The 12,501-nt window shown below is 50.1% G+C and overlaps 1 protein-coding gene across 1 annotated transcript; it reads right to left on the reverse strand.

The window, feature by feature from the left end:
• Positions 1–1,522: 1,522 nt before the first annotated feature.
• Positions 1,523–5,358, reverse strand: IL24 (interleukin 24; the record flags this gene model as incomplete). Its single annotated transcript, XM_079761369.1, has 5 exons — positions 1,523–1,606; positions 2,473–2,547; positions 2,990–3,148; positions 3,995–4,057; positions 5,188–5,358. The coding sequence occupies 5 exons, from the start codon at positions 5,356–5,358 to the stop codon at positions 1,523–1,525; spliced, it is 552 nt and encodes a 183-aa protein (XP_079617495.1).
• Positions 5,359–12,501: the final 7,143 nt, after the last annotated feature.

Consider the following 12,501-nt stretch of genomic DNA (forward strand, 5'->3'; position numbering starts at 1 on the left):
TATATATTTCCCTATGTCCCTACATCTTCTTTAAGTCTCCCTTCCTTGAGGCTCCGAAGGATCCTAACCCTAGCATTTCCCCTCTTTTAAAAAATAGTTTTTGTCACTTCTAGAGGACTTTAAGGGAGAGGTCGCCAACAATACAGTCATAGTAGGAGATTTTAACGCCGCCGACGTCACTTGATAGATCTTCCGGACAAAAAATTAACAAGGAAACAGATACTCTAAAGGACACACTGGATCAAATGGATTTAATTGACATTTATAGAACATTTCACCCCAAAGCTGCAGAATATACAGTCTTCTAAAAATCGTTTGTGTCGCTTCCTCATCCTTCTTCCATTCTTATCTTAACATGGCTCTATCTTAGCCATCCAAACCGCTACCTCTCTCTGCTTTCAGGAATGCACCTTATCTCTTTGCCAGTTCCAAGTAGTCCCAGCAAGGTGGGGAAGGAAAGTGGCCTGGGGTCCCTGGGGGGCCAGGGGCTCTGCAATAGCACGTCTGTCATGGAGGAAGACATCCCATCTCCTCCACATACTCTTACCCTTAAGTCTTCTGCGCAAGGGCACAGGCAGACATTGTATCTTTACACTGATGACAACTACAGAGACAAGCCAGAGCCTGAGACTAGAGAATGCCCAGTCTTGCTGTTGGGAAAAAGGTCGTTCCCAGACACACAACTCAGCCTCACTGGGCCCTTGTCCAGAAGTAGAAAGGAAAGGCTGCCAGACTTGAGTTCCCTGCCTTTTATTAGCAGAAAATGCCATCACAGATCAGAGAGTCCACCCAGGTACCACCACACCATCAGCAATGTCAGCTTGCCCCCTGGCACCCTCTCCAGTGGCAGATAAGGAAGCATGAGTAGGATAAGAAAGGAGGGTACCCAAGGGTAACGGACGGACGGTGCGAGTGGGGTGGGGAGTGTGGGCATGAAATGAAATGTTTCATGAGCTTGCTTTGTGTTGGGCACTTAACACATTAGATCTTTTCTCGTTTACATTTCAAACTGGTGCCCCTCACCCCCACCCCACGGCTCTGTTCCTGGAGATGACAGGACAATGGGATAGTCATGCCCAAACTTTCAACTGTATATCCCAGCATCCCTCATTGTTCCCCAACAATTCAAGACAGGCAAAAATATGCAGTTTATTAGGCCTTTACTGAGCACCATCTCTGCCCCACATGGTTCCAAGGATCATAGAGGATAAAAGAGAAGCATGGGGCATTGTCTCTGGTGTCGTCACAGATCTTAGTCTCACAAATAAATATAACATCAGTTAAAACACTGACAGGAATTAAATAGAGTTGTAATAAATATAGGAGCCTGCTTTGTAGTTTTTTCACAGCATCCGAGGGAGACTTCCATGGCCGGGGCCACTTAAAGAATGAAGTCTTTGGGGATAAGCCTGGACCAAGAATGGGACCCACGGGTAGGAGTGGGAAGTGCCCAGAGAACATCACAGGGAGGGACACTCTTGAAATGACATGGAGAACGAGGAGGGCGTTCCAGTCCGGGAAATTAGAGCTGGTAGAATTTCTGCATCCAGGTCAGGAGAATGTCCACTTCTCCAAAGGCTTTGGTCTGAGCTGCTTCTATGTCCAACTGAAGGGAAAGAGGAGTTGAAGATCTGCCGTGTTAGCCACAAGCATAGTTTCCTTCCGACCCACCCCTCCCAGACCTGGCTGACTCCACATCACCGCGGCGTCCCCTTTGGGATGGCCTCTGAGGAACTCACCCACCATCACTTTTCCCCCCCAAATAGGTGTGTTGCCCGCTTTGGGGTTGAAGACAATGGGTAGCAGTGGGTCAGGAGCCAGGGAAAAGCATCTGGAGCCCCTGCCAACAAGAACCCTAGAATCCCAGTGTGGGTGGAGCTGGTCCGCCTCCTGAGTCCACAGTGTAGCCGATACTGAGGCCTGGGTGACCCCTTTCCTTCGTGTGTTATTGCTCTTCATTTATTTTGGGGCGGATGTATCTGCTCCTTTAAAAGGTGATCGAAATCAGACATGTTGGGGGTGGGGAGCTGGGGATGACATGTGGCATTTCTTTGTTGTATTAATTTGAGAGAAAGTAATATATTTTCCCATGATGTTTTTCCTCACAAATTAAGCCAGTTGAGCATTATGGAAAACACCACATATGGAGATGTGTAGGGGGTTACAAGGCAGTCTTCCTTCTTTCTCCCTCACTTCGACTCCAACTGCCCAGGAAAAGTGCTCAGTAGTGAAATCATCCCGTAGGGAAACAGAATAGCATTTTCATTTGAAAACTGGCAGGAAAATATAGTGTGTCGTTGGTGGTGTTTATGCAAAGTAAATGCTAATTCATGTAAATATGGCTGTGCTCCAGCTAAGTCAGGTGGCTTTGGGGCAAGCCTGGAGGAGGCAAATGCATTGCATTTGCTTTAGGCCTCTGGGGCATCTGACTGCCACAGCTCAAGCAAGCCCTGAGCTCCCAGCCTTGATTACCTGCTTAAATGCTCTCTGGAACAGCAGAAACCGCCTGCGTGCACTCTCTCGGATGGGAAACATCTCGTTTTCCTGCTGGAGAACAGGAAAAAGGTTGTGCCAGGTGTTGGGTGGGGGCAGAGGCAAGCCCCCTCCCCTTCCTCCCTAGTGATGCCAGAGGGTCCCAAGGCCTCGGAGGACAGCGCTGAGTCCACGTCCTCAAGGAGCCGAGGCTGAATCCTACCACGTGGCAGGGCCGCCTCTAATTCCCACAGCGGCCTTGCCGGGTGGGGGCGATCATCCCATTTTATACGCAAGAAAACTGAAGGCCAGAGAGGTTGAGCACCTTGCAGAGGGCCAACCAGCTGGTTGGAAGCAGCGCTAGACTTGAACCCAGAACTGCTGGTGCCCAAGGCCTGTGCTCTTTTCTCACGACTCCCTGTCGTGGAATAAAAGCCAGGACCAGCGTAAGGGGAACGGAGTCTCCTCCAAACATACCGTTTCCCATGGTGCCTGGTCCCAGCTTTGTTCTACTCACTTTGGGCTGCAGTTTTGACAGGATGACAATGAAATTGTTGGCCAGAGTAGAGAAGGACTTCAGGATCCGGAGTTCAGCTGCCTTCTTGTGGTAGGTTTTGAACACGGTGTTCAGGTAGAAGTTCAGCAGGGCACGGAGGAGGTAGCAGCTCTCAGCGCCCTGAGGAGGGTGTGGGTCATGGAGGAGCCGAGGCCTCTGCCCACCCCGGCCCTGGATGAATAACCCACATATGGCCAACGCAAGATAGGCACAAAAGAAGCAGGGTCTTCCGGGAGATGCTGCTAAACATGAGACTGAAGGAGCCTTTGCCAGCATGGACAGTGGCGCCTTTGGCGTCTGGCAGGAACCACAGGCCCAGAGAGCAGGACTTGCCCAGGGTCACACAGCTGGTCAGTGGCACACACAGGTCTAGTTTCTGAGCCCCTCCTCCCGCCCCCCCATCTGCTCAATATTCTCTCTTCTCCACCCCCATGACCTCCTAAATAGCCATGTGGGGTGATAGACCCTGAAAAGCACCCAAAACTTGGTGGTTGTGAACTGGCTGGGAAACAGACTGGAAGGAGAAGAAATGAGGAGGGAAAACAGCATCCTTGAACACAGGGCTTGCACTCCAGCCCCCTTGAGAGCCACAGAGCCACAGCACCTTAGGGATTGGGGCAGTGTCTGTGTGCTCGCTGGCTGAGTAGATGGGTGACGAGAAGACAGAAATGGGTGAGAGAAAAAGGATGGAAATGGGAAGAGACCCAAGCAAATGCTAAAGAGAAAGATTGCTGGCAACTCTCTGACCAAGTGGAGACGATGTTGACAAGCCTTCATCTCCACCCTCGCCCCGTGCCATCACACACAAGCCCCCCATGCATTAACGTCCTTGGCTCACTGCCCAGCCCTGTCCTGTGTAGGCCCAGCCAGGGGCAGAAGGGAAGTCTTCTGCCAACCCCCCCCCCTACCCCTCACCCCCACCCACAGAAGACCAGCCATGCTCCTTCCCCGAGGAGGTGTGATTACCGAGACATTCTGCAGAACCTCCCTCCGCAGCAGCTGGACACTCAAGATGTTATCCTGAGCTTGCTTTGGGAACAGGAAGAAAAGATGTCTCAGTTAGGAGGCAGCATAGAAGCCAACCATGCAAATGCATGCTGCCTCCCCAGACCCCTAAATCTCTCCAGCCTGTGAGGTCTCAGAGGCCAGTGGGGGGGTGCCCAGGAAGGGCTGGGCTGAGCTGGCTCCCTGGGGTGGAGATACAGATTTCAGCCACAGACAGTCACTAAACTTGGCCCCCAAGGGCAGATGCAATCCCAGGAGTTCTTAGAGCCTTGGTCAGGGACCTGTTGGATTCCTTTGAGACAAGAGGAAATAACCCTATTTGGTTTAAGAACCCCTAAGGGCAAGATTTCACCTCCCTTTTCCAAGAGCGTGGGGAAATCCTGCTTTTCTCACCCATTGGGGCTTTCCCTGCAGCCCAGACATTCATTCATTTCAGTTCTTGGATTTAGATTCAAAGAATCATTGAGAGGAAGGAGCTATTGAGCTCCTTTGTCCCACATCCTCATTGTGCAAATAAGGAAACTGATGGGGGTGGGGGTACTTTATGGGCTGGGTTCAAGGTCACCATCACACATAAGTGTCCTGTCTCCAGTGCAGCACTCTCCCCTCCCAGGCTGCCCCATTGAGCTCCCACTTTCTGCCTTGCCTCTGGATTGTCCTTTAAGGAGTTGAGTGCATTTGTGAGGGCACATATTTGAGTACTTGCAGGCCCAGGAGAAATCCAGTCACATTTCACCAGCAGCCCCCTCACTCAGCATTAACCATTCTTTCTACCTTTAGCCAAAGTGTAAGCAGGTGGTAACAGACTAGCAGGATCCTGGCTAAACAGTAGGTGAAAACTCCGGTAGGCGGGACTCAAAGGACTTCCCATTGCTGGAGCCTCCTGTCCCCCTGGGTTGCAGATGAAGCCTGGATGAATAGGCTCTATTCTTTATTCCTTGTAGGCTGTGTTTATTTTCCGATGGACTGACCATGTCTTTCTGAGCCTCAGTTTCCTCATGTGCAAGAGGAAATGTGGGCTTGAGATGTCTAACTTCACAATGTTATTCCAGGGAAATGATTAGGTACAAAGGGCTCCATAATCATAAACTATTATCTCCCTCCCCCCGCCACAGTAACCCCAGCAGCTGGGTCCAGAAGGACACTTCACTCACCACAATGTCCTTCATGGCCCGGGAGGCCTCCCACAGCTCCTGGAAAACTACCCCCTCCACGCGGCAGGGCCCAAATTGGAATTGTTGGCCTTGGACCCCGGGACCCTGGCTCCAGATAAGCAGGATGAGACTCAGGCAGGGGAGGGCAGTCTTCTGCATTGGAGAGCCCATCTGCAGCAGAGGAAGGACCAGGAGGATGCTGCCGGGAGAAAGGGAGACAGGCCGCTGAGGCCGGCCCTCTGGCCCAGGACCGGTACACCCATAAATAACGCTCCTCGGCTCTGCCTCGCCAGCCTGACACACAGATGGGAACCTGAGACTACGGTGGGTTGTTAGAGTTAGAATATTGCAAACATGGGTGCCCTGAGGTGGGGTCTTTCTGCCCCTCATCTCATACCCGCTGGTCTCACTATCTCACTATCTGCCCACCCCCTCATGCCCATCCATATCACACATACTGGGCACCTCCTTCCTTATTCCATACGCTGCTCTTTAGCCAACAACCTGCTAGTCAGAATTTGACCAAGAAGAGTGAAGAAATGGGCAGGGGGAGGGGGGAGTGGGTGGTGTTTACAATGTGCCAAAGAACCTGTATAGGGAGCCCCAACTCAAGGGTAGAGCTTAACTAGGTGTTTGCTTGTCTGAGTTCTGCCCTTCAGGCACCAGGCACACCTGGGCAGGTCTTTTTCTCACTCCAGGCCATCTCTGACTCCTCATCACGAGGGGTCTGAGGGATGAATCCTGGCACACTCTCACTCTGCCACCTCAACTGACGACTCACTTTTGACCCTAAGAATTGGCTTTTTAGGTAACTGAACAAGAGGGAGGAATCGCATTTCTGGATGAATCACCTTGAAAACTTTCACTAGAGTGCCAATTGGGAATGACTATGAAGAGGCCTCAAGCTAGAGAAAGGCAAACCATTATCTATTCGTCATCATTGTACCCAGAGCATTCCTTCTCCCTCCCTTCTTTGCCCATTGCTCTTCTCCTTCCTTTCCTTACTCCCTCTCTTCTTCCCTCCTTTCTTTCCTTCCTTCCTCCCTCCATTCCTTCCTTCCACAACCATTGAAGAACTTTTCATGTTCCAGGCAGTGGTCTCCCACGTGAAGAAACTCAGTCTTCCACCCCAAGGCTGGGCAGGAAGATGGGGGGAGGCCTGTCTCTGGAATGACTGCCAGCATATAGGCAGGGAAGTGGGATCCAAGACCAGCGCCCAGTATCCTCCGTCATGCAAGTCTGAGCCTCGGCGTCGCCCTCGGGTCTTTCCATTCTGTTCTCTCAAACCCCACAGGCTTCAAAGCCTCTGGAAAATTCATCTCTGGGCCTCATACTCCTCCTGCTCTTCCTCCCATCCAGACTAAATTCTTCTTGGTGTTAATTCAGAAGAGGCGGCACCACATCCACAGCTAGATCTTATCCTCCCATAGTCACCGGAAGAGTTGGCACTGCCATCCCAACCCCCATTCCCAGGGAGGCAGCGGTCTGATGCTCAAAGCCAAGCACTCAGGAATTCCCGCATCACTCACCTCGGGGCTGGAGTCGATGCTTGAGGTTTGCTGTTTGGAGGTGTCTGGCTCCTGCTACCGAGGGGGGAAGTTGGGAGGCACCCTCACCACTCACCAGTCAGGATGTCACTGTGGGTGGAAGGTTCCTGTCCGGGCTGTGGAAGTCGTTTCAAAAGTAAAGGTGTGCAGGCCAGCTTTGTGAAGATTCATATATACGGGGGCTGGGGCAGGGGGAGGAGGAAGAAGAGGGAGGTGGAGAAAGGGAAATTGGTCATGCTTTCCTAGAGAATTACTTCATTGCCTAGTCACCCTTCACTCTAAGACAATGGGGCAAGGAGAAAGTCGCCCCTGAGGTGAGATGAGACCTGGGTCTGAGCTCTGGCTTTGCCCCTGTCTGTGTGACCAGGGGCAAGTCTCCTAGGGACCCTGAGCCTCAGCTTTGGTATCTATAAAATTTGAAAAAAGAAAAAAAAAAAAAAAGGAAACTGTCCTCCTTCCCCCAGAGGCAGGTGTAAAGAGCAAATGACACAGAGGTGCTTTGTCAATGCTATACACGTGTGAGTACATTATTGCTGTGTGGAGTACACCAGTCTCCTTGCTGCCCAAATCATTCAATAGTTATGCCCTTTAATGACGGGACAGTAGCCAAGAGGCTAAGGAGAGCCTATAAGAACTTCTTTAATGGATCAGGGACAGGAATGTTAGGAGTGTTTCCTGACACGCAACCAGGATGACACTCAACCAATGCAGATTGGGTGTGTGCATGGCCGGGTCTGAACCTGAGGACCTGTGTCCGCTGCGCTAGCCTCGGACTGTGCTGCTCTGCCGGGGCTCACCCAGAGGAGGCAGCGGTGGCATGTCAGGAGCACCATGCAGTCACGGGGCCTGACTGTACCAGGGATGCAGCGGTGGCATGTCAGGAGCATGAGTGCAGTCACCGGGCCTGATTGTATGTCCAGCTGGCAAGGCACGCAGGCTTCAGCTTCCCCGTGTACAAAATGAGGGGTAGACTGCAGAGGGTTCCCAACGCACATTCCACAGAACCTAGTCCTGAGAAATGCTTGTCTACAAGACACTCCGCAAAACAAGAGATTCATTGTCAGTAACTTAGAGCGGCCTGGCCTGTGCCAGCTCCTCTGGGAAACGTGTACAGCCCCGGAGAATACGGACTGGGAGAAGTCCCATGAGGGCAGGGGCAGGCCATGCGTTTAGCTTTGTTTAACCCAGCATTTCCCCTGAGTGTTTGACCACGCCCCTTGGAAACATTTGGGAAAACACTAGACTCTGAATCAGGGATTGGCATATTCCAGGCCAAGTATAAGCTAAGAATGGCTTAGCTCTGTGATATAAGAATGGTTTATACATTTTTGTTTGTTTGCTGGTTGGTTGGTTGGTTGGTTGGTTGGTTGGTTGGTTGGTTTGTTAATCTTCACCCAATGGTATTTTTTCCATTGAGTTTTAGAGAGAGTGAAAGGGAGGGGGGAAGGAGGAAGAGGAGAGAGAGAGAAAAACATCGACATGAGAAAGATCCGTCGATTGGTTGCCTTCTGCATGCATCTCAATAGACAGGGATCAAACCTGCAACCCAGGTACGTGCCCTTGACCGCAAATCAAACCCAAGATCCTTTGGTGTGCAGGCCGGATGCTCTAAACACTGAGCCACACTGGCCAGTGCTGGTTTTCAGACTTTTAGATACTTTTTCTTTAATCAAAAGAACGATATTCTATGACATGTGAAAAGTTTGTGAAATTCCGATTTCAGTGTTCATAAATAAGGTTTATGCCCATTTGTTCACTTGTCCACTGGTATGCTGCTTTTGTGCTTCAGTGACACAGATGAGTAGTTGTACTGAGACTTTGTGGCCCACAAAGCCTAAAATGTCTACTCTCCGCCCCTTTGTAGGGAGAGGCTGCTCTAAATCACCTTCCTGCACATTCTTAAACCTCGGTCCAGGAGTAGGGTGTGCTGTGAGGGGCAGGATAACTTCTCCAGCTCAGTGCAGAAGGCAGACACTGGGAGGAGCAGCCCTTCCCGATCTCCAACTGGCAGACTCTGCCCAGTCTCTCTGGCACTAGCACCCTTCCCTCCACCACACACGGAGATCTGCAGTCCCCAGCCAGCAGCCTGGCCTGCTCCTGCTGCCTCTACAAGGACCAAGCTTGAGTCCTTTGCTTTGCTCTGGGAGGACCTGAGTCTTGCCCTCTAGTTGTAGGTGAGTCCCCACATCACACCCTTTTTTTTTTCCCCTTCAGGGTTGAGGGCATTACTAAAAATCCCTAACCACTTTGGGAAGAAGATGCCTAGAGACATTGATAAGACCGAAAAGAAGACAAAGTCAGCCCAGCCAGGGTGGCTCCTATGAGCCAGGAGGTCACAGTTCGATTCCCAGTCAGGGCATATGCCTGGGTTCGGTCCCCAGTAGGGGGCGTGCCGGAGACAGCCAATCAATGCTTCTCTCTCATCATTAATGTTTCTATCTCTCTCTCCCTCTCCCTTCCTCTCTGAAGTCAATAAAAATATATTTAAAAATCAAAAGAAGAAGAAGACAAAGTCAGAGTGTTGGGGCAACAAGTGAGAAGAAGGCAGAAGAGGGCTGGAAAGACCAGACAGATAGTGAAATCAGGAAGCTGAGAGGGACTGGGGCCTCAGGGGTAATTGCAATCCTAGATGACTGTCTACTGATAGGCAGGAGGGATGAGCTGTTAGCAGGGCAGGCTAGGACAGAGGCATGAGGTCATGGATACAGCTCACTAGGCTCCAGGATATCCACCTGGCGTCATGAGTAGCTCGTTCTGTCTAAGGACGGATTAATGTAACATGGACATTCCAGGCAAACACGTGCCTGAGTCTCAGGCTCTGCTGAGCTGACTGTAACACAATGACCTGGGAAAGGAGGCTAAGGAGAGAACTCGAGGCCCTTGGCACAACAGCAGCTGTGATTGCTGGTTATGAGGACCAGCTTTGTTTGCATGCTGGCAGACGTGGGTTCCAAAACCGAACCACATACGAGCTCTCTGAGCCTCAGCTTCCTCATCTGTAAACTCAAGTCCTCCCTGGGCCACAAGGACACAATGACATAGAGCCTTGCCCCTCAAAGTGTGGTCTGTGGGACCAGCCGCAACACAACCTGGGAGCTTGTGAGAAACACAGCATCTCAAACCCTCCCCCAAAACTACTGAATCAGAATGCGTGTTTTAAGAAACTCCCCAGGTGATCATGCATATTGAAATCGGAGAAGCATCCACATAAAACAAATGAAACATTTAACCCAGTGTCTTCCAAGAGCTAAAAGCTGAATAAGTGAGGGCTTCAAGTGAAAGGGAAAAGGGCTGGAGCAGTGATTCTCAATGGGGCATTCCCAGGGACTTCTGACAAAGCCTGGAGAGATTGTTGGTTGCATTAACTGAGGAGTGGGGCGGGGGTGGGGCAAATGTGTAGTAGAATGGCCTACAAATGCTGCTAAACATCCCACATTGCACAGGACGGCCCCTCACCACCAATAATTATGTGACCCCCCAATGTCAATAGTGCGGGGGCTCAGAAATCCTGGATGAGAGGCAAGTGGTGGCTGTGGAGAAGAGTGAAATAGGAACAGAGAAGGATAAGAAGGGAACCGCATCAGGGAAAGAATTATCTTTCACATAATCTTCTTTACATTCCCCCATTGGTTCCAACTGTATTAGGGAAAGGAGTGGACTGATGGGATGGTCAGGGGAGTGGAAAAACAAGACAGAAATTTGGAAGACGGTGCCCAAATGCTCGTGGGTGGGAGTGGATGGGCGAGGCCTGGCCCCTGGCTTCACCTGGGAAAGCTCCACATCCAGACTTCGAGAGGCTGGAGAAAGGGGAACCAGTCCAGACCCATATATTTTTATCCAAATGTCATCCTGGACCAGACTAAAACCTGCGGCTCTTCTAATCTCTCTAATCTTCTGGAACTTGGGGGATTTCCTTTGCAAAAATATTGGATGAGAGAAAGGTGCTCTGAGGATAAATTTCGATTCACAGGGCCACTTTCTTTTCCAAAATGCCCCTTATGAGATTTAGGGCTTTTATTCTGATAATCTCATGCCACCTCTGTCATGTGCATCTGTCTGCAGAGAAGGAATTTGACATTTGAGAAGTCAATCTACTACCACCCCACACCCCTACAAATTCCCCTGAACCTCTAGAGAGAAAGGGATTGACACAGATGGAGAAGGGCCGATCTCCACTGCTGTGGGTAGCAATCAAGAGCTCACTCTTACATCTGAATGCCCCCTCTTTCTGGTTGACGGAAATGCCACACAGAAAAGAAGTGATGAGCATATTAATTAAGATTTCCTGAGAGCCAAGAGATAAAAAATAAAGTTACATCATCAATTTCTTCCAGCGCATTAACTTTGATCTTCACTCTAAAAGAGATTTTTATCTTCCTTTTGGCTGGGAAACGCATGCAGTAATGGATGTAGGATACCTGGGCATTTTGTCAACCCTTTCACTGTAGTAGCGATAACATTGTAATGAGCTAGTTATTCATAATAGGGAAGGAGCAAAAGGGAGGCCAGACATGAGAAGCATGGTCATTTGGGCAACTTCACCAGGAAGCTGCAGTTTCACACCCCCCAGGGAACCACTGGCCCATTCCCTGCAACACCCTGGGGGAGAGGGTCCAACAAAGGGGACATATATGCGTGCACAGGGAAGTTAGGGTGACCAAGGAAGGTACCTGTCAATCTTGTCTAGGGAACCATGGGTTGGCCAGAGTGGGCAGGGCCACTGCAAGTCAGCCAAAATTTGGGGATACATAATCCTTCAAACATAAGAATTCTCTCTCCCTTTTGTTGCTCTCTGGCTCCTTTGGCTTTGCTTCTGTCCCTGTTTCCTCCACAGCCATGTGGCCCTGCAAACCCCACATGCAATGGGCTGATGGACTGCAGCTGGAAACACAAGCTAAGCTAGCCTGATGCTGGATTGAACTGCATCAACATGGAACAGAAACTCTGGACACTGGCTCGAATTCCAGCCCTAATAGAAGCCCCAGCTACACGTCTTCCTCGGAGGGACAAAGGGAAATGGGACTGCAACTCAGGGATTTAATTCCACACAAATGAAAATCACTCGCTCTCCTGTGTGGGTCTCAGAAAATTCCTTTTATTTGGATATCACAAGAATTCCACTCCCATGAACAATAGGTGGGGATGGGGACCTCTCCTCACCAATAACAGTAGCTGCCACTATTCCAGGAGCAGAGATGAGAGGTGGATGTCCACTGGTTGACCCCTTCGGCTTGCATGCTGCCGTTCCTCTTTCTCCTCCATCATTGGTCTATTAAATGATTTATTACAGGCATTCCAAAGGATGAAAGGAAAACCAAACACAAATTATTCTTATACTTGCACAGCATGCTCAGATATAGAAATATTTCCTAGGGAATTTTCTCACTTGATATTTACCATAACCCTTTGAGATACTATTTCATCATATATTAGAAAGCTGAGAGTCAGAAAAGTCTAATAATTTTTTCCTAGGTCACGTAAATAAATGACAGAATCAGAACTAGAATATAGGTCTTCTGGCTTTTAGAACAGTATTCTTTCCCCTGTGCCACTCTTCTATGCAACCTTTCAATCTTGCATCCATTCATTCATTTACTAACCAAATATTTCCTAAACACCCAGTGAGGGTCAGAAGAGACTATGCAAGCCCAGCCGGCGTGGCTCAGTGATTGAGCGGCAACCTATGAACCAAGAGGTCATGGTTCAATTCCCAGTCAGGGCACATGCCCAGGTTGTGGGCTTGATCCCCAGTGTGGGGCATGCAGGA

Source organism: Cnephaeus nilssonii, assembly GCF_951640355.1.
Source record: "Cnephaeus nilssonii genome assembly, chromosome: 21".
NCBI lineage: Eukaryota > Metazoa > Chordata > Mammalia > Chiroptera > Vespertilionidae > Cnephaeus > Cnephaeus nilssonii.